Raw genomic sequence first — 24212 nt, 5'->3', positions numbered from 1 at the left:
ATCCTCTTGACATCATCCAGTTTGAGGTGCAAACACCTGTACCAAAGTTTGTTTTTCTTTCCCTAAATGCACAGTCAGTTTTATTATTCCTCACTAAAATACTGAATATCAGAGACTCCTTCTAGATCTTGACTCATGATGAAATCAACACCATTCTTCATCTCTTTGTCATTTCCAAGTCAATAGAGTGTATACTGTTTTCTTAATTTCTTCATTCCTTTCCCTCTCCATTTGGTTTCACTCAGCCCCAGTATCATTAATTTCCTCTTTTCCATGAGGTCCAATAATTCTTCACATTTACCTGTGAAACTGAGTAAGTTGATGGTCCCAATCCGTGTTGGTCTCCTCCGGCATTTTTGCATTTTTGCAAGACCCTGTCTATCTATCATCAGGCCATAAACCATCATCCCTGAAATGAGTCTGCTCATGCTGGCATCTTAATTTAGTTGATAAATGCATTCCGAGGCTCTTATGTGTTTTGAAAGCAACTACAAGTAAGCTGTTTTACTGGCTCGCTACGCCTAACGTAATTGAAGATTTTCTTTCGGAGTTTATTCCCTTAGCCTTTGAGGATCCCACCTCATCCCAAAAGGCAGTGGATTCCATCTGTACTACTCCCAGTGGAATGGGTTGCCTCCTCCGCTAGCTCCACCGTACCGAATCATATTCTCTTTCTGCCATTTAGGTCTTCACTCGTTACCCTGAGCTGGGACCCTTTACCAGATGTTACACACTGGGTCAGTGTGCTCTGGGACTCACATAGGCAGGGGCGCCACTCCCTGGGCAGGGCTGCTGTTAATTTTTTATGTAGTATTCCCTGTCTGGCTACTCAATCCTGTCACCCAACTGACGAAAATTTCTGGGGAGAACACTGGAAACTCAGAGGGAAATAGGATTGTTGATTTTACTATGGCATTTGATCTGGCCATCATAAACTCTTTTTTTTTTTTTTTGAGGTGGAAACAATTTGCTCACAGATTGACTATTTCTCAGTGAAATGAGCACACTTTAAGAAAAATTGTAAAATGCAAGACTATTTCTATGGATCAAGTAGGTAGCTCAGCAGCATTATATGTTGTGCATGGACATGAAGTTAAAATTGGGAAGTGTTTCTATTTAAAAGAAGAGGATGTAAAAAGTAGTTTCAAGGAATTGGTACTCCAGAAGGTGTCAGACAGCCCAGACAGTGTACACAATTAGTGGACACACAAAGCAAAATCATTATGAGCTGTGTAAATCAGATGCTGGGAGAGACCTTTGGAAAGTTAAGATGCCAGGAGGAGGGATGGTAGTGGAATGAAAATGTACAGTGTTCAGTAAAGGCTAAAATTTAGGCAAAGAAAAGATAGGAAGATTTGCAAAAAGAGTGACAGAAAAATGTACCGAAAGAGAAAGCAAGAAGCTAAAAGAATAGTTATGCATGCAAAGGCAGCTGCTTATAATTAATTTTACGATGAATTAGAAAAAATCTATAAGATTGCAAAATATAAAAAGAAGGCAACTAAATATATCTCTCACGTGAGACAAATAGAAGAGTGAGAAGAGCGAGTGTTATAGAGAGATAAAGGTGTAAGAATGAGATGAAAGGAGTACTGTACTTAGAAAGTCCTCTAAATGATGAAAGTGATAGAACATATAGAGAAGATGGAAGGCCAAATGAGGGTTGACACAGAATATCTGTAGACTAGAAGTAGAGAAGCCTGTATGGAGGATGAAGAATGGAAAATCAGTGGGTCTAGGTAGGATTCCTATGGAGGTATGGAAAACGCTAGGGCAAGAAGGGATTGATCTGCTGTGGGATCTCTTCATGAATAATAGCAGGAAGAAATACCTGACACATGGAGGGACAGTATAATTGCTTCTATGTACAAGAGCAAAGGGGGTACATAGGATTGCAAGAATGAAAGAGTAATAACACGTATATGTCACACACAATGAAAACATGGGTGTCTGATTATCTTTCACTCAACAAAAAATAATTGATTCAAGGAAGTCCAAGATAGTTTAGAAGAGTTTAATATTACAGTGCAACAAATTGCAAACAGAGAAGAGAAATGGAATCTGAAGAACAAACAGATAAGACTTAACCTAAACACTTTTGCAACAAAAACAATACAGTGCACTCCCAATAATTCGCGGTAATTAATGCATGCACTTCCGCGAATTATCGAAAACCGCGAATTATCCGCAGTCATTTTTAAGTCGGGTAAAAACAAAACCATAGGTTAAAATAATGAAATGTATTTTATGAACAAGCAGAAAATAATTATAACACTTTACATTTTATTGTAAGACACACTAGAGAAAAATTACAAAATGCCATGTGGATTATACCAACATTCAATCTAACAAAAAAAAATCGGTCATCACTTTTTCTTTCTTAGATGATTGTTCATTTCTTCTAATTTTAGATCATACATTTCTCAAGAAAACAATATCTGAAAATGAAAATTTGTCTCTATTTTCTATGTAAGAGATAAATGTGTCTATACAGACACTAGCTTGGCTGTGGGGAAACTTTCGGAGTTCCTGTTGCATCACTCCCGCACTTAATATCATCTGAATCTCTGTCTTCCTCACCAACCGTCAAATTCAGTACAATATCTTCCTCACTTTCATGTCTGAAACCATAATCGTCCTTACCGACGTCTAACCACTCAATAATGTCACTTTCTTCTGCATCTTGGCATTTATCCAGGTTTTTCATCGTAGCCAGACTACATTGCCTGTTTGAAATATCATCACTGAAGCTGGCAAATGCTTGCTCTTCACCTAGAACAGATTTCCATAATCGTGTGAGCATAGTAGCGGTAATTTTGTCCCATGACTTATTGACTGCATGAAGAGCATCCAACAAACTGAAGTCCTTCCAAAATGTTGGACCGGGTGAGTTGGCCGTGCGATTAGGGGCGCGCGGCTGTGAGCTTGCATCCGGGAGATAGTGGGTTTGAATCCCACTGTCGGCAGCCCTGAAGATGGTTTTCCGTGGTTTCCCGTTTTCACACCAGGCAAATGCTGGGGCTGTACCTTAATTAAAGCCACAGCCACTTCCTTCCAACTCCTAGGCCTTTCCTATCCAATTGTCGCCATAAGACCTGTCTGTGTCGGTGCGACAAAAAGCCACTAGCAACAACAACAAAATGTTGGAATATCGAAGCCTTCCACAACCAATTGCTGTAACAGAGATGACCTGTAGTTCTTCTTTAAAGCAGCAGTAACGCCTTGGTCCATAGGTTGGAGAATAGAAGTTACATTAGGGGGAAGGTATTTCACGTAAATATCACCTTCTTTAAGTTCACTTTCGTGTGAATGAGAAGGCGCATTGTCAATCAAGAGCACTGCTAAATTAGGTAGGCCGTCACTTGTTTCACAAAATGATTGTGAAACCAGTCCTTAAATATCTGTGTGTCCATCCACGCTGCCTTTTGACGGTAATACTGCAAAGGTACATTCTCTCGTTTAAAACAACGTGGTTTTCTGGATTTCTCTATCGCTAATAATTTTAATTTATGATCACCACTTGCGTTAGCACATGCCATAATGGTTATTCTTTCCTTGGATGTTTTGCGGCCTGAGGCTTGCTGTTCTTGTTGCATCACTAATGTTCGGGACGGTAAACATTTCCAATACAACCCTGTTTCGTTTGCATTATAAAGTTGCCTAAGGTCAAGATGTTCTTTTGCAATGAATGATTGAAATTCCTGTGCGAACTTTTCAGCAGCACCCGTGTCTGCGCTGAGACGCTCTCAGTGAATAGCAATTTCTCGTATTCCATAGCGTTTCTTAAACCGCATAAGCCAGCCAGAAGATGCTTTAAAATCTCCGTCTAAGCCAAGAGCATCATGAAAATGTTTTGCTTGCTCAGCACACATTGGGCCGGACACAGGAATACCTTTCGCTTGTTTTTGGTTAAACGACCGTATCATGGCTTCGTCTAGATTTGCATAGTCCAATGTTCTCATTGATTTCCGGGACGATGAACGATCACAATTAGCAGAAAATTTGATGTGGGTTTCCTTTTGCTTCTTAATATCTCTCACTGTTGTTTCACCCACACCAAACTCGCAGGCTAACTTTGATGATGCCTCTCCTTTCTCTATTCTTTCCATAATTTTCAGTTTTTCACTGATGGTTAACCTTTTATATTACATTTTTCGACCATTCATATTGAAAACTCTTACTACTGACTTATTCGAAACTATGGAAAGACTTCTGCACTCCGTTCACACTTCTCAAGTACAATAGCCTACAGTACACTCGCTGTCAGTGCACCTACCCTTCACTTGGCTTACAGTTCAGCGACCTTGGGCTGTAGGGAAAGGGAGGATAAATTCCGAGTGCATTCCTCGTTCAGTATCTCTGCTTCCCAGATTACAGTAATCTGAGCTGTGCTACGCGCAGCAATATGCTTGAATGTTTCCAAGCTTGCAGCATTCTGGCAGCAGTGTGCATATAGGCCTACTGCTACATCGTAGAGAAACGAAGTCCAGTCTCCTCAAATATCAATGATTTCGTCTCCACGCATCGCATTAAAATTCTTTTAGACTAGGCAGAGATAATTTTACTCAGCGTGATGATTAGTGGGTGAAAGAATTAATACTTTAAAAAATAACTCTCCGAGACCCACAAATTAACTGCAAAGCGAATTATCCGCACGCGAATTATCGGAAGTGCACTGTATGTCATATCTGATGAAGATAGGGCAGCTAGTTCGGAAAGAATGAAGAGATTTCGGGAGAGAAGGAAGCTGATGAAAGCTAAATTCCCACTTCATTCTTTGAAGACTTATTGTGTATGGTTTGATTTAAGTGCTCCAATGTGGGCATAAAATATGTAAATAATATGAACCATAGTCAAAGCTCAGGTCACAAGTATACAAAACATTGAGGGGGAAAAAAAGTTCCACAGTTTATCCCCAAACCGGTTAATACATACCTGGATAATCAAGAATTTGCTGTATATTCATGTTTGAATTTGTTGATTTGAGATATTTAATGTAATTCATGATCTGTTTTTTTTTTTTCACAGCCGGTTTGGGCCGTGGGTGAAAGATGCACTTCTCCGTAGCAGTCGGTATACGATCCTCTGTTGGTCCTCAGCACTTGCTCTGATTTTGGATGGACTGGCTCTGCTTGTGGCATGCATTGCTCATTCAGATCAAAGGTACGTACTGTGTGTGAGTATATTTTTGTAGTGATTGCTAGCAACTGTTTTGCGGATAATAGGTCGCTGCAAATAAATCACCCTTTCAAGTCGAGATTATGGGAGATTGTAGACACCAAGTATTTTTGCTTGAAATGTAACTACCTCTACATTGTATAGATGAAACTAGCAATTTAACATTGTTAGAGAAGTTGCGTCATATATATGTAGCAGTTGAGGCTGTCAGGCCGGCTTTATAAATCATGATATAGATGTTGATTCCCACAGGGAATATGAAATATTTGTCCTGAATGAGCAAATTTATAATACCAATTTAATGGTCCGTTATTGTACATTATAAATTTTCCAGCTAACTCATTCTTGGTTGCCTGCGTTTCAGCCCCTATGTGCTAAGTTGGGCTCATATGTTGGTACTTAGCACACCCACCAAGACGCATGGCTAGTGCATACCATGGAGGCCACTGCATAGACTGCTTGAAGCCACCAGCAGTGCCAATGCACTGGTTTTAGAAATCTTGTCGGAGTTTTGCGGGCTTGTAGGCTGTGGTCCAGGAGCATGTTATAGGTCCGATGTTTCACCGAAGACTGTGTTTGGCATTATCGTGGTTTCTGACTGACTTCGTTAGCAGTGAACCTCTCAGTGGATTGAAGTGGTGGTGTAATTCCACCCCATTATATAGTGCAGGCTACGGAGCGCTGCTCACCTATTGGTCCGCCATGCTGGAGGGGCAGTCGCTTATGGGCTGATCTTCAGCCAATGGTTGAAGCATTAAGGAGCCCACCGAGCTCGATAGCTGCAATAGCTTAAGTACAGCTAGTATCTAGTATTCGGGAGATAGTGGGTTCAAACCCCAACTGTCGGCAGCACTGAAGATGGTTTTCCATGGTTTCCCATTTTCACACCAGGTAAATGCTGGGTCTGTATCTTAATTAAGGCCACGGCCATTTCCTTCCCACTCCTAGGCCTTTACCATCCCATCGTTACCATAAGACCTATCTGTGTCAGTGTGACGTAAAAAAAACCATTAAGGCGCTCAATGTACATCGACCTGTCTTGGCGGAGACAGACAGCTGATCTCCCGTTACTTTTTTCTGTTTTGCCTTGACCATCGTGTCCTTCAGGATTTAAGGCTTTTAAGACTGGAAACTAGGCTTTGTTTAACCATTCAGATTCCTCCTTACGGTTGAAGCTGTTGGTGTGCTTCAGGATTTCAATGGCTTCCCTTTGTAGCCGGGCGTGATAAAATACAGTAGTTGACAGTACTTTGGTGTCACTGTACTGTATGTCATGACCTGCTAACAGCGAGTATTCAGCGATTGATGATCTATCTGCTTGTCTCAGCCAGCTATGTCTGTTGTGCTCCTTCAGTCGTGTGGCGATGCTGTGTTTTGTAGTACTTATGTACACCTGGCCGCAGCTACACGGGATCTTGTAGACACCTGCTATGGAGAGAGAGTAGCGCTTGTCTTTGGCAGACCTAAGTAGTTCCTGGATTTTCTTTGTTGGCCTATATATTGTTTTCACCCATGGAGTAGCCTCCCCATTCTGTCAGTTGTTTTTCCCAATATACAGCAGAAAGGCTTTAGCTGCTGGCCGCTCCTCTTCTTTCTCCCTGGTTGTTGGACGTCTGGGATGGAGTGCTCACTGGATATCTTTATCGCTGTACCCGTTAGCGAGTGAGACCATATTGAGGTGGCTGAGCTCCTCGTTTAAGTGCTGAGGTTGACAAATTTTCTTAGCACAGTCGGCTAGCATCTTAATCACTCCATATTTTTGTCATGGGTGGTGGTTGGACATCTTCTGAAGAAAACAACCTGTGGGAGCAGCTTGCGGTTACACTGTGTGTCCCAAATTTAAATCGTCAGTCTTCGTTACCAGAACATCGAGGAAAGGGAGTTTTCCCATTGTTTTCTGTCTCCATAATGAACTGAATATTAGTGTTAATACTATTCAGATGCTGTAGAAACAACTATAGTTGTTCCTTTCCATGGCTCCAGATCACAAAGGTGTCATCTATGAAGCACAGCTAAGCCTTACATTTCAGTGATTCGGTCTCGAGTGCTATTTGTTCGAACTTTTCCATAAAGAAATTTGCACTCACCAGACTCAGAGGACTGCCCATGGTGACACCATCAATTTGTTCGTAGAAATTGTCATTCCACAGGAAATAGCTTGTGATAAGGCAATGGTTGAACAAGCTGTTAATGTCGTCGGGAAAAATCTGAGCAATGTGGTCCAGGGCCTCATTTACAGGAACTTTAGTGAAGAGTGAGACCACGTCGAAGCTGACAAGCAGATCTTTGTCTTCTGATTGGATGTTCTTCAGCTTTTCTATGAAGTGGCCTGAATTTCTGACATACAACTGTGTGCCACCGATGTAAGGTTGTAGTAAGGTGGCCAGATGTTTAGCAATATTGTAGGTCGGTGATCCAATAGCACTCACAACGGGCCGTAGAGATACGTTGTCCTTGTGTATCTTGGGTTAGCCATATAGTCTTGGAGGTAGAGCTTCACTTTTGGAGGTTTCCTTCTTCACGTTGTTTGGCAATGACGAGGCATTACTAAGCTTGTTGGTGTTACGAAGAATCCGATTGGTTGGATCTTTCAGTAGCATGCGGTAGGTCTCTGGGTCCAAAATCTCCGACATCTTCACAGTGTAATCATTAGTAGCCATGATGATGGTGGCATTCCCCTTATCCACGGGAAGAATGAGTACACTCTCGTCCATGTTCAGAGTTTTTATGGCCTTCCTCCCTTGAACCGTGAGTTTGCTCCTCGGTGCTCTGCCTATCTCAGTATCTGTGAGGCTTCGTTGTGGATTTCTTCTGCCTGGTCAGATGGTAGATTTCGAATAGCAGCTGTAATAATCGCGGCGATCTCCTCCATGGGAATTGAGGGAGAAGTAACTCAAAGTTTCCTTCTTTCGCCAGTAGAGAGGTTTCTGCCTCTGACAAGCAACGGTTGTCAAGTATAGACTGATGAAGCCAGTGTTTTGTGAATAAATAATTAAGCTAGAATTTATGTTGCAAGAGCCTTATCTTGGTTTATGCGGGACACGTGCGGTTAGGGTTGCGCAGTTTTGAGCTTACATTTGGGAGATAGTGGGTTTGAATTCCACTGCAGGCAGCCCTGAAGATGGTTTTCCATTTTCACACCAGGCAAATGTTGGGGCTATTCCTTAATTAAAGCCATGGCCGCTTCCTTCTCACTCCTAGCCCTTTCCTATCGCATCATCGCCATAAGACTTATCTGTGTCAGTGCAACATAAAGCAAATTGTAAATTTTTAAAAAATAAAAAAGAAGAAAAAAGTTACTTTATGTTCAAGACAGCTCCAGAGCAAGAACAACCAGTGATAGACTACACCTGGGAACTGATGGTGTGGCTCAACAACATCCACAGTATGCCCGAAAACACCCGACGGTATCTAGCGACTGGATGAAGCTCCAGTATGACCTGGAGGCAAACTCGGCTGAATTTCAGGAAGGTGACTGAGTGTGGCTGTACCCACTGCTATGGATGAAGGAGAAATCGCTGAAGCTCCAGTTGCTATGGGAAGGTCCCTGCACCATTATCACCAGGATTAACGTCGTAGCTTGCAGGATTCAATGGTCGTCTACCTAGACCAGCTTGTGCCATACCTTGGACCTACCTGGGACGAGCAAATTTAAGGAGGATGTATTTTGCAATGAAGTTCGAGTGTGGGGTAGCTGCACTAATGCCAGGAAAGATCATAATTGTTGCCTGCGTCAACAGTGTGAACGGGACCAGCAGCAAGCAGAACAGTATTGGTGGCAAACTGTTGAGTCTCGCACTAAGGAGACTTGTAGAAGAAGCTGGAAGCAGATCAGTAGCGGACCAAGCACGCAGAATGATTTGGAGGTGGAAACTGCTAGAATCATCTACGGGCCTTTTATAAAGAGCACAACTGGCACACACTAGTCAGTTTTGATAATGCAGATCAGTATTGATTGATTTGATTTTGATTGATTGATCCCAAGTGTAAGTAAGCAGTTAGTCACAAGTACATGACGAGTCATTCATCGGGAGTTAGTCCATCAGATGGTTATGCAGATGGTTTAGTTGTAAACTATTCTGGAATATCACTGCACTTTGAGAAGCCGTTTGGAGAACAGATGTTGAATGTACTGGTTGGCATTTATGCGTTTGAATGTGTGTTAGTGTGTGTTCTGATCATCAGTAAAATTGTGTTGAGTGAAAAATGATATAGATTTCGATTCCCATAGGGAACATGAAATGTTTGTCCTGAATGAGTAAATTCATAATTCCAGTATAATTGGTCCATTATTGGAAATCATGAATTTTCCAGCCAAATGGTTTGTGTTCTGGTCTTTGGTGCAAGGGGACACGGGTTCGATTCCTGGTGGGGTCGGTAATTTTAACCTTAATTAGTTAATTCCTCTAGTTCTCTACCCCCCCCCCTCCCCCCTCCCTCTCTCCCTCCCTCTCTCTCTCTCTCTCTCTCTCATTCTTTCATTTACATTTTCAACTTCAGCTATTGGTTCAGCATTTTAATTCACTAAAAATCCCACTCCATTTCTTTTCTCTGTACTGTTACCCATCCAGTATAAAGTGTACCCCTTTCTTAGTTTCTTCATTCCTTTCCCTCCATTTTACTTCACTTAATCCCAGGATGTCCAGTTTCCGTCTCTCCATTAGGTCAGTCAATTCATTTTCCTTCCCGTTCATTGTTAAAATATTTATTGTCCAAATCAGGTTTTGTTCTCTAATCTAATTGCACGAACATCCGCATTACCATCATACTGTGCAATTGTAGCCAGAGACTTGTCAATTCCATTTCCATTTTTAAACTTCCATCCAAAGCTTGTATTATAGTTGAAATCAAGCACAAATTTACTCATCTGTTGACCTGCTAACCCTAACGCATCTGAGGATTTTCTTTCAGGGTTTACTCTGTTAGCCTTTGAAGATCCCTCTTCTCCACAATCTCTTCTAATTTTCCCCCGAGAGGATGGATTGCCTTATCCACCGTCTTTGCCATTCCGAAGTTTTCCTTCTCTGCCTCTCTCTTTTAATCTTGATTCTAAAAGTTCACTCTTCTTTAGTGAGGCCTAGGTCACGCACCAAATCATTTGAGTCACACTGATTATAAAGACTTGGAGTTTTATCCTCAATATCCGGTACAAAGGTATCATCAGCACCATCCTCCGCACTTGAAGACACACTCTCTGATAACTGTATTGGTGGTTTTGGGACAGGAATATCAGCTCCATGTGGTATAGGGGTTATGGCAGATGGAAGGCAGGGATACACAATGTGCTTTTTGTTTTTTGTGTTGAACCCAGACATTTTACATACACAAAAATAACATTCATCAGGTAGCAAGTAGGGACCCTCTTCGGAAGCAGCCCTACCCAGGGAATGGTGCCCCTGCCTACGTGAGTCCCAGAGCACACAGACCCGGTACGTAACATCTGGTATGGGTCCCAGCTCAGGGTTACAAGTGAAGACCTCAGCAGCATCTATGGCGGAGAAGGTGGACCTTGATACGGTGGAGATGGCGGAAGGGGCAAACCTGTAGCGTCTGTACTCTAGAGGAGCGGCTACAAAAGGCGCCTGACTCCATGTTAGGGGCGGCCTAATTTTGAACCTGGCAGTAGGTATAAAATGCCTTCGGGTGTGGCGAGCCCATTGTAACAATAGCCTATATGGATAAAGCAGATATGGTGCCTAGGAAAATGTTAGGGCGTCCCCTATCGAAGAAAGTGGAGAGGAACCATATTTGCCCCTACCTGGCTACAGCTGGATAAAGGGAAATGATGATGATGATGATGATGATGATGATGATGATGATGATGATGATGATGATGAACATTCATCAAAATGATTTCTTTGTTCCTGCCAAGCCATTGGGATTCCAAATGGCATTGACGGCAACAACCCATTGTACCATTGCCACAGGTTTTCTACACACATTTTACACACAATATGGAGTGCAAAATTCTGCGCATGCACGAACTGCAACCATTCTAATTGTTCTTCTGGTGTTCCTGTATGATTACCTACTCGCCTCCAAAACAGAGCACATACGATAATTTCTCTCAACCATGTCCTTAACTGCATTCTGTACAACCAATCCGAACCTCATTTACAACAACGAAGCTCCATTAGCACAAACATGAGATGGACTTGTGATAAATCTGTATGTGATATGAAACAACTGGTATTATTTTTTTACATAAGGACACTAACGTATATCACATACAAGTAGATTTGCCGGAAAATCTGCGCAGGCCGGGGTTATCTATAACATTATCATACACACTGTCATATGGTTATAAATCTACTTATTACCTGTAAAGCAACTCATTCTAACATCTCCTAGTTAAACTCAATCTGTGTTAATAATCGAACAATACACTTTCTTTTACTTACAATGCAGCCTTGTCAAAATAACCACTTCTACTCATTGAGCAACAGTAAGTGTCTCTTTCACCCAAACTTATTAAAACCTTCCACTCAAGAGTTTGCATCTTCTACCACATGCAGTTTCCTCTTCTGCTATCAACTGTCCTTGAGAAAACACTAACTAGATATGTGTCTACACTTACAAAAAATTAAAATCAGTTAATCAAAATCAATCACTACTGATCTTTATTCAGGGCAGTCACCCAGGTGGCAGATTCCGTATCTGTTGTTTTCCTAGCCTTTTCTTATTGCAAAGAAATTGGAAATTTATTGAACATTTCCCTTGGTAAGTTATTCCAGTCCCTAACGCCCATGAATATTTGTCCCAATTTGTCCATTTGAATTCCAACTTTATCTTCTTATTGTGATCTTTCCTACTTATTATTATTATTTATTATTTATTATTATTTAGCGTATGGCAACACATTGGAATATACAACAATATATAAATCATATACTAAAATAACTATGGCCTTATGACTATTAGACATGAAACAGAGTATACAATGACTTATATAGTGAGAGTCAATTTGTCTATCCAGTTAACAGCATCTGGAGTCAACGATAGAAAGTCCTTCAGATCTCCCGAGTATGACATAATACTACACTGCTGCACAATGTGTTGGATGGTCTGGGGAGTCGCTCCACAAACACAAGATGAATCAGGAATTTTGTTCCATTTGTAGAGGAAGTCGTTACATACTCCATACATGGTTTGTACGAATCCTGTTGGCAGTTTTCCACGTACGTCGAGGCAAATCAAAACCAGCTGGTTTAGTTTGGGTATTTAAAACAGTTATAATGTCTGGTGGTGCATGTTGGATCCAATTTTTTTCCCAATGATCATTTATATTGAAGCCTGTATTGAAAAGTTGAACAGCAGATTTAATTGGTGGATGTCTGGATTTTAACCTGCCAGATATTGCACTTGGAATGTAGTCATGAATTAGAAGGTCTGGGTGATCCAATATTTTCTTATATTCATGTAACAAAGCATCCTGTCTTCTCAGTGCAGGTGTATGAATGTGACTTAAAGTTGGGAGCCAAAATGTTGGTGTAGTTTTTAGACAACCTGTAATTGTATGCATTGTAGTATTGAGCTGGATGTCGAGTTTGTTGGTACGGTTGCTGTTCAGCCAGACTGGAGCACAATATTCTGCTGTACTATAGGCTAGTCCCAGTGCAGAGCAACGAAGTGTTGCAGCAGTTGATCCCCATGTAGTACCACACAGCTTTTGAAGGATGTTGTTCCTGGAACGGATTTTGGTTGTTGTATTATTCAGGTGTTGTTGATAAGTTAGGGATCTGTCAAGTGTGACACCCAAATACTTTGGAAAAGGATTATATTTAACTAGATTTTCATTAAAACATACTTTCAGTTGTTGATTTTCCTGTTTGTTATGAAGATGAAAACATGAAGATTTTGTTTTACTTGGGCTTGGTGTGAGTCGCCACTTGTGGTAATATTGCCATAGGACTGAAAGATCGTCTGTCAATATCCTTTCAGTTTCCTCTATGCATTTTATTTTAAAGACACCACTCAAACTTATTTGTTTACTAATGTCATTCCATGCCATCTCTCCACTGACAGCTCGGAACATACCACTTATGATGCAGATGTTGAGTCCCATAGGGAAATAATGTCCGATAACAGGCCAACTATATTGGTATTGCATACCACTTAGTCGAGCAGCTCGTCTCCTTTCTCCCAAATCTTCCTAGCCCAAACTTTGCAACATTTTTGTAATGCTACTCTTTTGTCGGAAACCACCCAGAACAAATTGAGTTGCTTTTCTTTGGATTGTTTCCATTTCTTGAATCAAATAATCCTGGTGAGGGTCCCATATACTGGAACCACACTCTAGTTGGGGTCTTACCAGAGACTTATATGCCCTCTCCTTTACCCCTTTCATCCTTACTACAACCCCTAAATACCCTCATAACCATGTGCAGAGATCTGTACCCTTTATTTGCAATCCCATTGATGTGATTACCCCCAATGAAGAAGATCTTGCCTCATATTAAAACATAGGTACTTACAGTGATCCCCAATAAGAACTTTCACCCCATCAATGCAGTAGCTGGGTGGATCAAATAAAAAATGGGATTTTTTAAAATTTATTGCATCAACCAAAAAAAATACACATACAGGGATCACTTTTCTACATAGTGTCCTGCCTTCGATACACGTTTTCTCCATCGTATTGGTAAGTTTTTGATGGTGTTCTGATAAAAAGAAGAGGGGCGTCTGCAGAGTCAATTGCGCACAAACTCTTCTACACTAACATCATCATCGAACCGCTGTCCTTCTAGGTCTTGTTTGAGTGGTCCAAACAAATGGTAGTCACAGGGCAATAAATCTGGACTTACGGAGGGTTTTTCAGAGGTATCCAGAGGTATCCAGTTTTTCCTACTTTAAAGTGGCAGTATGCGGCCTTGCATTGTCATGGTGCGGAATGATGTTTCAGATCGGTTGCCAGCTTCGCTCGTTACGATACGCAGCTTTCATTTCATCCAAAAGGCAACAGTAATACGCTGCATTAATTATCCTTTATTCATGAAGAAGGTCCACCAGCAAAACGCCGGCGGAGTCCCAGTAAATGGTTGCCAGCACATTTCCAGCAGATGGGCGTGTTTTGGCCTTGACCGGACCTGCTTCTTCTCTTTGCCACCACTCCATGCTTGCTTACTTGCTTGCTTTGACTCTGGGGTGTAATGATGCACCCAAGTTTTGATCACAAGTCACAATACGATGCAAGAAGTCCTCTCCTTCCTCCTCTTAGCTTCACAGGAGTCTCTGACAAACTTCCTGGCATAACATTTTTGTTCCTGGTTGAGGAGATGAGGAACCCACCTGGCAGACAATTTTCTGAAATGGAGTTTATCTCAGATGATGGTTTTAACACTTGCGTAACTTATTCCTATGGCTAAAACAATTTGCAAAATTTTTGTTCGCTGATCTTCACCAATAATGTCTCGAATGGCAGTAATGTTGTCTGCAGTGATGCTTGTTCACGGTCTCCTTTCATGAGGTTCATTTTCCACAGCTTCTCTTCCTGCCACAAATTTTTTAGCCCACTTATACACTTGAGTGTACAAAAGTGTTTCTTCCCCAAACTGTGTTCGGAGCCGTCTCAAAATTTCAGAAGGTTTGGTGCCGTCTTTTGCGAGAAATTTGATAATAATGTGTTGTGCAGCAGACGTGTGCACCTCTTGTTCACTCATGGCGTACTGAAGCAACCCGGCTCTCCACCATCATTTGCACGCGCAAACCCCTTCTCCAGACATCCCTACCAACATCCTGGCAAAGACCACCTCAGAATTATTACTAACAGCAGCAGTACATTCAAATTCTCGTTTATATTTGATCCACCTTTGTAATTAAAACTGAGAGGACTTTTCTTATTTGTGAAACTCACAACCGACTATTAACCCCATTCATCACCATACCATTGCCTACTATCCATCTCACAACATTATTGAGCTCGTTTTGCAGTCACAATCTTGTAACTTATATATTACTCTGTACAGAATAACATCATCCACAAAAAACCTTATCTCTGATTCCACTTCTTTACTCTGTGTCACATCAAGTTTGTCCTTTTGTTGCACCATTCTGACGTCGCTTTCGTTGGCAATGTCTCGAATGTATCAATTTGTAATATTCCCAAACATGACGTATCTTTAGCTTCTCTTTGACAGATGGCGTCTCATGCCATCAATATCTGACGAAGCATTTCTCTCTTGTGACACTTTTTGCCTTCCGCTGTCTGCAAGAGACATCAATGTCCGATGCGAGGAAGGTGGAAACGTTAAGCTACAAAATAATTGCACTAGATTTTGTGTGTTTCATCAAATTGATTTATCATCCACCCTACATGACTCTCTGCTCAGAGTCAATGATTTTGATTATATAGAATCTGCTGGTTCTATTCTTCCGGATGTAAGGTTTTATTTTGATTTTTGGTTGCCGTAATTATGCTGATCTCGTGTACTGAGACCCTGTTCTACAAGGTTTTTTAACATTTTCATTTGCTGTAGGTTTTATTTGGTTCTCTTGTGTGCGTTTGTTTTTTGTACAAATTATTCAATATGTGGCAATGGAAAATAGCTCGGTGTGAATGATGTGTGTTTGCCTGTTGTTTTGAAGTGAGACCCTATGCTATGTTTTCTTCGTGGTTATGGCTGCCTGAGCTTGTGTTAGTGTTGCGTTAATGCTAATGTTGTGTAATTCATGTTCGCCCTAGAAGAGGCAATATGAATATGTCATGTAGCGTGGTACTAGGTAAAGGTCATGATCGTAACTGGATGAGCCTATCTATTATGCGGCAATCCTTGGGTTACGACCTGGTAAGTTTTAATCAAGTTCGTGGGCCAGTGATCTTATTTATCATGCAGTACGAGTTTTCTCATAACATGTCTTGATAGTCATATTCAGTTTGTCCTGCACGCATTTGGTCTCTACACCACGCGTGAGTGTGTTAGTGTCGATTTATTTGTTTGAATATGTGTTATTTTTCCTTATCTCACAGGTTATTTTACACCACCATTATTTTTCTTTTTATTTGCTTGTGTTCTCGGCTTACACACCGGTTTGATTGTTTATTTTAAAGATTTGCTCTCCATTTTAACTTTTTCATTGTTGGATACATTTAACTATCTCGTAACTATAGCAACTGTAGCAACCTCTCATCTTTCATATATTGTCTTTTTTTTGTTTTTTTCTTGCCGGGCAATCTTCCCAGTGTTCTTTTGTTTTTTGTCTGGGGATGCAGATCTTTAGAGGTGATTGTTGTGAACTATGTCTTTTAAAATAAGATATGATTTGAACTCATGTCTGGTATTACCGAATGCTCGTTTGTGTGATTTAAGAAAGTAAATGTTTCCTTTAGTTGTACACCCACTCCATCATCATCAACATCCTCTTCCTCCTTTCCCTTTATCCAGCTCCCACCGGATCAGGGCATTTATGGCACTTCTCCACATTCCTCTCTCCTTCCACCATCCTCGTTTTGTCCCAGCCCAGGTTTTCTTCTTCTTGCACTCCTCTTTATTGAATCAGTCTGCACCTCATTCTAGGTCACCCTCTCGCTCTCTTTCCCTAAAACTTTATTTCCATCATCAGTTTTGGTATTCTTTTCTCCTCCATGTCCTTTACATGTCCAAACTTTGTTAGTTTGTTCCTATCAATTGTCTCATGTAAGTTTTCCGTTCAGAATTCTTTTCTAAGATCTTTGTTTCCCACTTCGTCTTTTCTTGTTTTTCCCAACATACTTCTTAGGTATTTCAATTCACTGACTTGAATTCTGCTCTCCTCCCTACGTGTCATTGTCCAGGTCTCAGCCACACATAGGTCAATATGGGTGCATGATATGTTATGGTATGTTTGACACTTCCTTGCTACTTCCTTATTCCAGACAAGGTTTCTTACACTCTGGTAGAATGCATTGCCCTGTTGCACCCTGCTGCTTATCTCCATGTCCAGCCTTGTATTCTGCATTAATTTGCATCCTAGGTATTTGAAACTGTCAACAATTTCAAGGCTTCAACCACCTATTTTCAAAATGCTTTTCCCTTGCTTGTCTTTTTCCTCCTTTTCTCTGTATCGATTTTCATGCCATACTTCTCAATTTTCTCATTCAGGGCATCAAGTTGTTCCTGTACTTTTTTGCTGTTCATTTCCCAGACCACAGTATCATCTGTAAATAGTAATAACTTCATCTCCCTTTTCCCATATGCTTCCTTTGTCTCCTTTACAATTGCGTCTGTAAACATTAGAAACAAAAGAGGTGACAGCATACTCCCCTGTCTTATCCCAGTTTCATTTCTAAACCATTCCTTCTTTCCAACTGGAGTTTGTACGCTGTGTTCTACATTGTTTGTACCATTTCTATAGTTTGTGTACTCGGTCTCTTTTTTATAATGGTTTCCCAAACCTTCTCTCTGAGAACACTGTCACATGCCTTTGTTAGATCTATGAATGTCATGACCAGAGCCTTTCCATATTCCCAATTCTTTTCCATGAATGCCTCATGTAGAAGATTGGGTCCACTGTAGATCTTCCATTTCTAAAGCCATACTGTTCCTCTTGCAACTTGGCTTCTGCCTTTCTTCTCACTCTCCTACCTAATATCCTTTCCAGTACATTTGCCACTTGTGATAAGAGTGTAATTCCTCTATAGTTATCACACACTTTTTTGCCCACCTTCATGAAGACAGGTATTATTATTCCCTTTCCCCAGTCTTCTGGCATATGTTTCTGTTTCCATATGCACTTTAACAATCTGTACCCCTATTGTAGCCCAACAGTCTTTATCATTTCCACACTAATTTCATCCATCCCTGGTGCCTTCCCCATTTTAATTTTACGGACTGCTAATTTCACCTCTAACATTGCTATATCATCTTCTACTGTTGAGTCATCACACCATATTACTACCGTCTCCTCTGCGCAGTTTCTCCCATTTAGCAGCTTATGAAAATACTCCTTCCATCTTCTCTTGATTTTGTCTGGTTGTGTTAAATTTTCCGCTTTCTACTTTCATCAGCTTTGTATAAACTCTTTCTTTCCTTGCCATTGATGCTTTCACGGCCTGTACTTATAGACATGATACTGTATAGACGTTTGGGCTTATGCTGTGTCCGGAAAATTAGGTGAAATTCTTTACGTTTTGCAGTGAACTGTAGTCTGTGTCGTCAGAAGAAAATCTCGACTGTCCACGAGAGGGTCTTCTAAAACAATGACTGATAATTTCTCTGCAAAACATAAAGAATTTCACCTTATTTTCTTGACATGGCATACGCCAAAAAGGCTATACAGTATCATGTCTTTCTTTCCTATTACTTCATAGAATTCCATACAGCATTCTTTTACAGCTATTTCTATCTGTTTCCATCTTTTGTGTAAATTCTTCCAAATTCTCTTTACTAATTTCTTACATTTCCCTTTATTATCTAGATGCTTCCTTTTGCTTTCTTCCTTTTTGTCTCTTTTCCATTATTATCATGCTTTCTGCTATTCTTTCACTGCTTCTCTTACCTTCTCATTCCACCATGGTGTCTCCTTTCAATCTCATCAGTGTTCTATTACAGGCACTCTCTGCCCCACTTACAAATTCCCTTTTGAAATTGGACCATTTATCTTCCATTTCCTACTTCAGTAACTGGAATTTGTTGTTTCAGTCTCTCCAGAATTTCTTCCTGTACTCTCTTATCTTTTAATTTCAACACTATTATTTTACTAACCCCCCACCCCCTTATTTTTTATTTTTACAATTTGATCTACGTCACACCAACACAGATAGGTCTTATGGTGACAATAGTATAGGAAAGGGCTAGGAGTGTGAGGGAAACCGCCGTGGGCACAGCCTGAGCATTTGCCTGGTGTGGAAAATGGGGAACTATGGAAAACCATCTTCATGGCTGCCGACAGTAGAGTTAAAACCCACTGTCCCCCGAATGCAAGCTCACAGCTGCACGACCCAAACCGTATGTCCAACTATTCCTATCTCCTTTAATTTTTCCATCTTTCCCATCTCTCATTTTTGCTATCATAACTCTGTAATCTCCATCAGATGCTTTTCCTGGTAATTTTGTTATATTCATCAACTGTCTGCGATTTGTCCTTTCTACCAGAAAGTAATCATGTACTGATTTTATTCTTCTATCACCCCAACCATATTATCTTGTAATTTTCCTGCTGTTTTTCTTCTGAAACTATGTGTTGCCCACAGTCATTCCATTCCTCTCATAAAACTAGTTTTTCTCCTTCTCCATTCTCATTACTTCTTCCTTTCCTTATCTTTCATGTCTTACTTGTGCATTTAAGTCTACCACTCCATAGTCTCATGTAAATCCTCAATCATCCTCCGGTCAGTATCCCTCATGAACAGTATCCCACTGATATCAGTCTCTGCTCCCTTAAACTACTTCTGCACTGCCGTAACTAAATCTCACACATCCCCATCTATGTTAGTACCTATTCCTGCTTGCTTATGTTGTTGGTACCAATGTGAAAAATTACCACCTTCTCCTTACTATTCTCCATCACTCCTACTTTCCTCTACATTTACCTTAACCTAATTCTTAGATAACACTCTGCCATGGTTCCTTTTCCTCCACACACACATTCCCCACACTTATCATTAATTTGGTATTACACTCTCAAAGCATAAATTGAGCAAGTAAATCAGTTTTGCTACCTTGGAAGTCGTATTGCACATGATAACAGAAGCATATCAGAAGTTAAAGGAAGGAGAGTAAAGGCTAAAAAAAACTCTCCTAAATAAAGTTGATTTGCTGACCAAAAGCATGTATGTATAGAAAGATGGGAAGATCTTCATAAAAACATTCACTTGTAGCGTGCTTTGCTATGGGAGTTAAAGCTGGCCATTGAAGAAGTAAGAAAATGGCAGGTTAGAAGCAGTAGAAATGTGGAGATGAAGGAGAATGAGTCAAATATGCTGAACAGGGAAGGAAAGCAATAATGAAATACTGTGTGAAGTAGGAGAAAGAAGAAGGCCTCATTTGAGAAATCGAGGGATGGAAGATAAAGATCATTCTTCACAGCGTACGGCACAGTGACTTCCTCTGCAACATCTATGAGGGAAGAGTGGCTGGGAAGAGAGGAAGAGGTCGACCAAAAGAGAACTCTTTCAGCAATTTACTTTACAGGGTGAGATGAAGATATTAGTCCAAAACTAATTAAGGACAGAAACCTATGGCTGCAGCAACAAGGCTTGGCTTTTAGAATTTGATGGATTGACTCTCAAAGCATGTGTGTGTTTATACTAACATGTTGTCCTTTTAGAGAGCACACACCATTAAGTGATTTATCTAAGAATTGTCATTGATGGACTTACGAGTATTGTTTGTTCATGTTCAGTTCTGCTTTAAGACAGATGATAACATGGAGTACATTTGAACAGAAATTATGTTTAATAAAATTCTTAGATCAAATTTGTATGCTGGTTTTTCTCTTTATTTCAGATACACATATTTTCCCTTGGAAAGTATGATAATATTTGTGTTAGTAGGAATCAATTACTTCTTAGTTGTGAGAGAAAACAGACTTCGTCACCTCGAGATTCCTAATCGAATTCATGGCCTCCTCAAGAAATTAAAAGGTGAGTTTCTATACATTTTCTGTATATTGTGGAGGAAACATAGTCTTTTTTCTTTGAATTTATGGAGTCACTGGCATCAGTAGAAATTTCACTCTAACATTTAACCCTCACCAGCAGGCAGGGCCAGATTAACCTTCATGAGCAGCCCTTGAAACATGATTCACTTCTTCATTAAAAACACAATGATCTTTTACTATTTTTATTATATTTCAAAGAAAATAATATAAGTTGAATTTTGCACATTATACTCGGCAAAAATTACAAAATCTAGTATTACAGAATTATCAAAAACTGAAGGTATTATACAGTAGATGAACACCATTGAAATCATAACCATTTCACATTAATACTTAGAATAAACTTTTCAGTCTTTTGTGCTACAAAATCATGCACAATGTCAGAAAAACTACCTTCTTTTGCTATATCATTTTCCATGCTTGAAATCGTCAGGTACCGGGCGAGTTGGCCGTGCGCGTAGAGGCACGCGGCTGTGAGCTTGCATCCGGGAGATAGTAGGTTCGAATCCCACTATCGGCAGGCCTGAAGATGGTTTTCCGTGGTTTCCCATTTTCACACTAGTCAAATGCTGGGGCTGTACCTTAACTAAGGCCACGGCCGCTTCCTTCCCACTCCTAGCCCTTTCCTGTCCCATCGTCGCCGAAAGACCTATCTGTGTCTGCGCGACGTAAAACAACTAGCAAAAAAAAAAAAAATCGTCAGGTAAGACAGGAGGTTTTAAATTGTGCATGTCCTCAATGAGTTTTTAACAGCTTCATTTTCAGAGAAAGACCGTTCAACACTGCAATTTGTGATCATTAATACTAAATATATTCTTAGGCTATTTCTGTGTTTGGGAAGGTGCATTTCAGATTGTTCTGAAGTTGTGGTGGAACATTTCAATGGAATAGCAGCCGTCGTTGCAGTTGTTCATGCAATCTTTTATTAACCTAACCAAACTAATTCCATGGCGCAACAGCCCCGAAAGGCCATGGCCTACCGAGCAACTGCTGCTTAGACCGAAGACCTGCAGATTATTAGGTGTTGTGTGGTCAGCACAACGAATCCTCTCCTCTCAGTTGTTATTCTTGGCTTTCGAGACTGGGGACGCCATCTCACCGTTTGATAGCTCCTCAGTTGTAATCGCATAGGCAGAGTGGACCTCGAACCAGCCCTTAGATCTGACCTGGCCAAAAATCGAACCTGGGGCCTCCGGGTAACAGGCAGGCATGCTGCCCCTACATTGTGGGGCCAGCAATCTTTTATTAAATTAGCAAATGAAACCAGCTCATTCTTTGAGTAAAAATCAAGATGACCTGAGTAAACCGACAGAAGTTTATCTGTGGCCAATTGAAGCAGTTCACTGTCTGGTTCAAAGAGATCTCCAAAAAATCTGAATAGACTGCAGACTTCCTTATATGCTTCCATTCTCTCTGACAAACTCACAGCTAACCTATTGACCAGAGGCAAGAAGCTGTCAACTTTGAACTTATCTCCTTTTGATAAGTTTGTTTCTGCAGTTTCACTAAAATCAACAGGTGTTAATCACACACTTTGAGCTTGCAGAAAACCGTGGACATATTCATGTGTACCTGACATTTCTTTTGCTCTTGTCTCTTATTCTTCAAAACAGTCTCATTTTGACAAAACAAAGGCATTTAAGGACTTCAAAGCTTCCATGGCGCACCTCAGTGTCAGTTTCAAATCTTGGGGATATTTATTGGTGTTTAAAGTGTTCTAGAATATAATTCCAAAATGTTAGACAAATTGGCACTTCAAGACTGCACATATGATCATGGAGGTTCATAGCCTTATTACATATGGAACTTTTCTCAACGTCATTCTCCGATAAAATCAGACATGCCATCTTAATCTCTTCATAGCCACACAACAAGGCCTTAGTTGCTTCTGCTCAACAAGACCATCGTATCTCGCCTAGGCTTTTAGGAACGTGCAATTTATTGTCTGACTTCTGTAACTACTTCATAAGAATGTCATAATAAGCTATTGATGCAGAGGAAATAGTATAGACATTTTGTATAGTCAAAGAAAGTTATTGTGGCCAAACAAGAATTAGTGGCTTTCTTACAACTAAATTTAGAGTGTGTCTGCAACAAGGTACAAATGTAGACGGGGGATATTTTTTCTTATCAAAGCATAGGCCTACATTCCGTTGTACTTTCCACTTATGTTTTCAGTATTGTTGCATGACTGACCCCAACAACTGGTGATAGGAATATATGTTCCTGTAAAAACAAAAGCCAGAAGGCAGGTAGCAATTTTTCTGATATGTCCACAGTTCAGCAAAAAATGCTTAAACAAATATTTCTTTCGAGGCATCATCCTTCATATAATATTACTATTGCCATTTGATCAGTGTGTCCTTTGTCCACGGTAGCATCAACAAACAAAGAATAATATTTGAATAAACATATAGAATCACACATTCTTTTCAGAACTAGTCTTCCCATAGCAGCAGTGAGCTTCTCATAAACTGTAGACAAATGTAATTAACATGGCATCTTCATTGGTTGCCATATTCTTTGATGTGCTTGGCCAGAAAGTCTCTGTATTTCGAAAGCAGTTCCAGAATACCTAGATAGTTCCCGTTATGAGGAGAGCCAAACTTTTCATCATTGCCCTGGAAAGCCAGGCCACGTTCTGCGATAAACAGTATGACATTGGTACAATTTCTTTCATTGTCATATACTTAACTAGTTAGGCACCAACTCACGCACAACAAATTTGCTACTTAACTGATTGTTTAAATCCACGTGGGCGACAAGAAGAAAGTATCACATACACGTGTATATTCTGAGGGAGTAATAAATGGTATAAAGAAAGGTTAACAATTGTATTACTTTGAGCGCATCAAAAGATACAACTCTAAATAATTTATGTTGTAGATAATGATGATGTTAAAACAATCATATCTTCCTAATTCTCAGTTGTTTTACCTGTTTAGTCATGCATTAAACAGATGGAACATGGCAACATGAACAAAACGTCACACACATCATTCAGTGATTATGCGTTTACAAAGAAACTACATGTTTTCACGACTTGGCTGAACAACTAACCACATTACAGTCCTACCCTGCTGTATTAATTTCCTCCAATGTAGAGTTCATCAAGTGCATCCTTCTTGGTGTTCTTCTCAGTCGCCATGATTTATTTCCTGTTTTTCAGCTTCATGAGGGGTCCAGATATACAGAATCACTTAGGAGATTAATTGTTATGAGATCCTCCTTCTTGATATGGAAATAAATTGTAAGAAAGTGAACTCTGTTTATGAAGATGGCAGTGTGTGTAAATTAGCAGAGCCAGTGCCTATCTTATCTTTTCTTCCCGTCTGTTGTTCCCTCTGTCCACACTAACTTGTCATTGTGTATTTCCTTTGAGAGTGTTCTCAGCCTACTTCATAAATTGATTTCCTGGATTTACATGATCATATTTGAATTATTGAACTTGGTGATTG

General features: G+C 40.3%; 1 protein-coding gene across 1 annotated transcript in view; it reads left to right on the top strand.

Moving 5' to 3' along the window:
• Positions 1 to 24212, top strand: part of l(2)k05819 (transmembrane protein 94-like protein l(2)k05819) — a 304060-nt gene that overhangs the window by 67463 nt on the left and 212385 nt on the right. Inside the window, exons 4-5 of the mRNA XM_067150433.2 lie at positions 5029 to 5163; positions 20601 to 20737. Of these exons, the coding sequence (XP_067006534.2) occupies positions 5029 to 5163; positions 20601 to 20737 (272 nt within the window). The remainder of the gene's footprint in view (positions 1 to 5028; positions 5164 to 20600; positions 20738 to 24212) is intronic.

This window comes from Anabrus simplex, chromosome 6 (genome assembly GCF_040414725.1).
Source record: "Anabrus simplex isolate iqAnaSimp1 chromosome 6, ASM4041472v1, whole genome shotgun sequence".
NCBI classification, from domain to species: Eukaryota; Metazoa; Arthropoda; class Insecta; order Orthoptera; family Tettigoniidae; genus Anabrus; species Anabrus simplex.
This window is presented reverse-complemented; position numbering and strand designations above follow the sequence as displayed.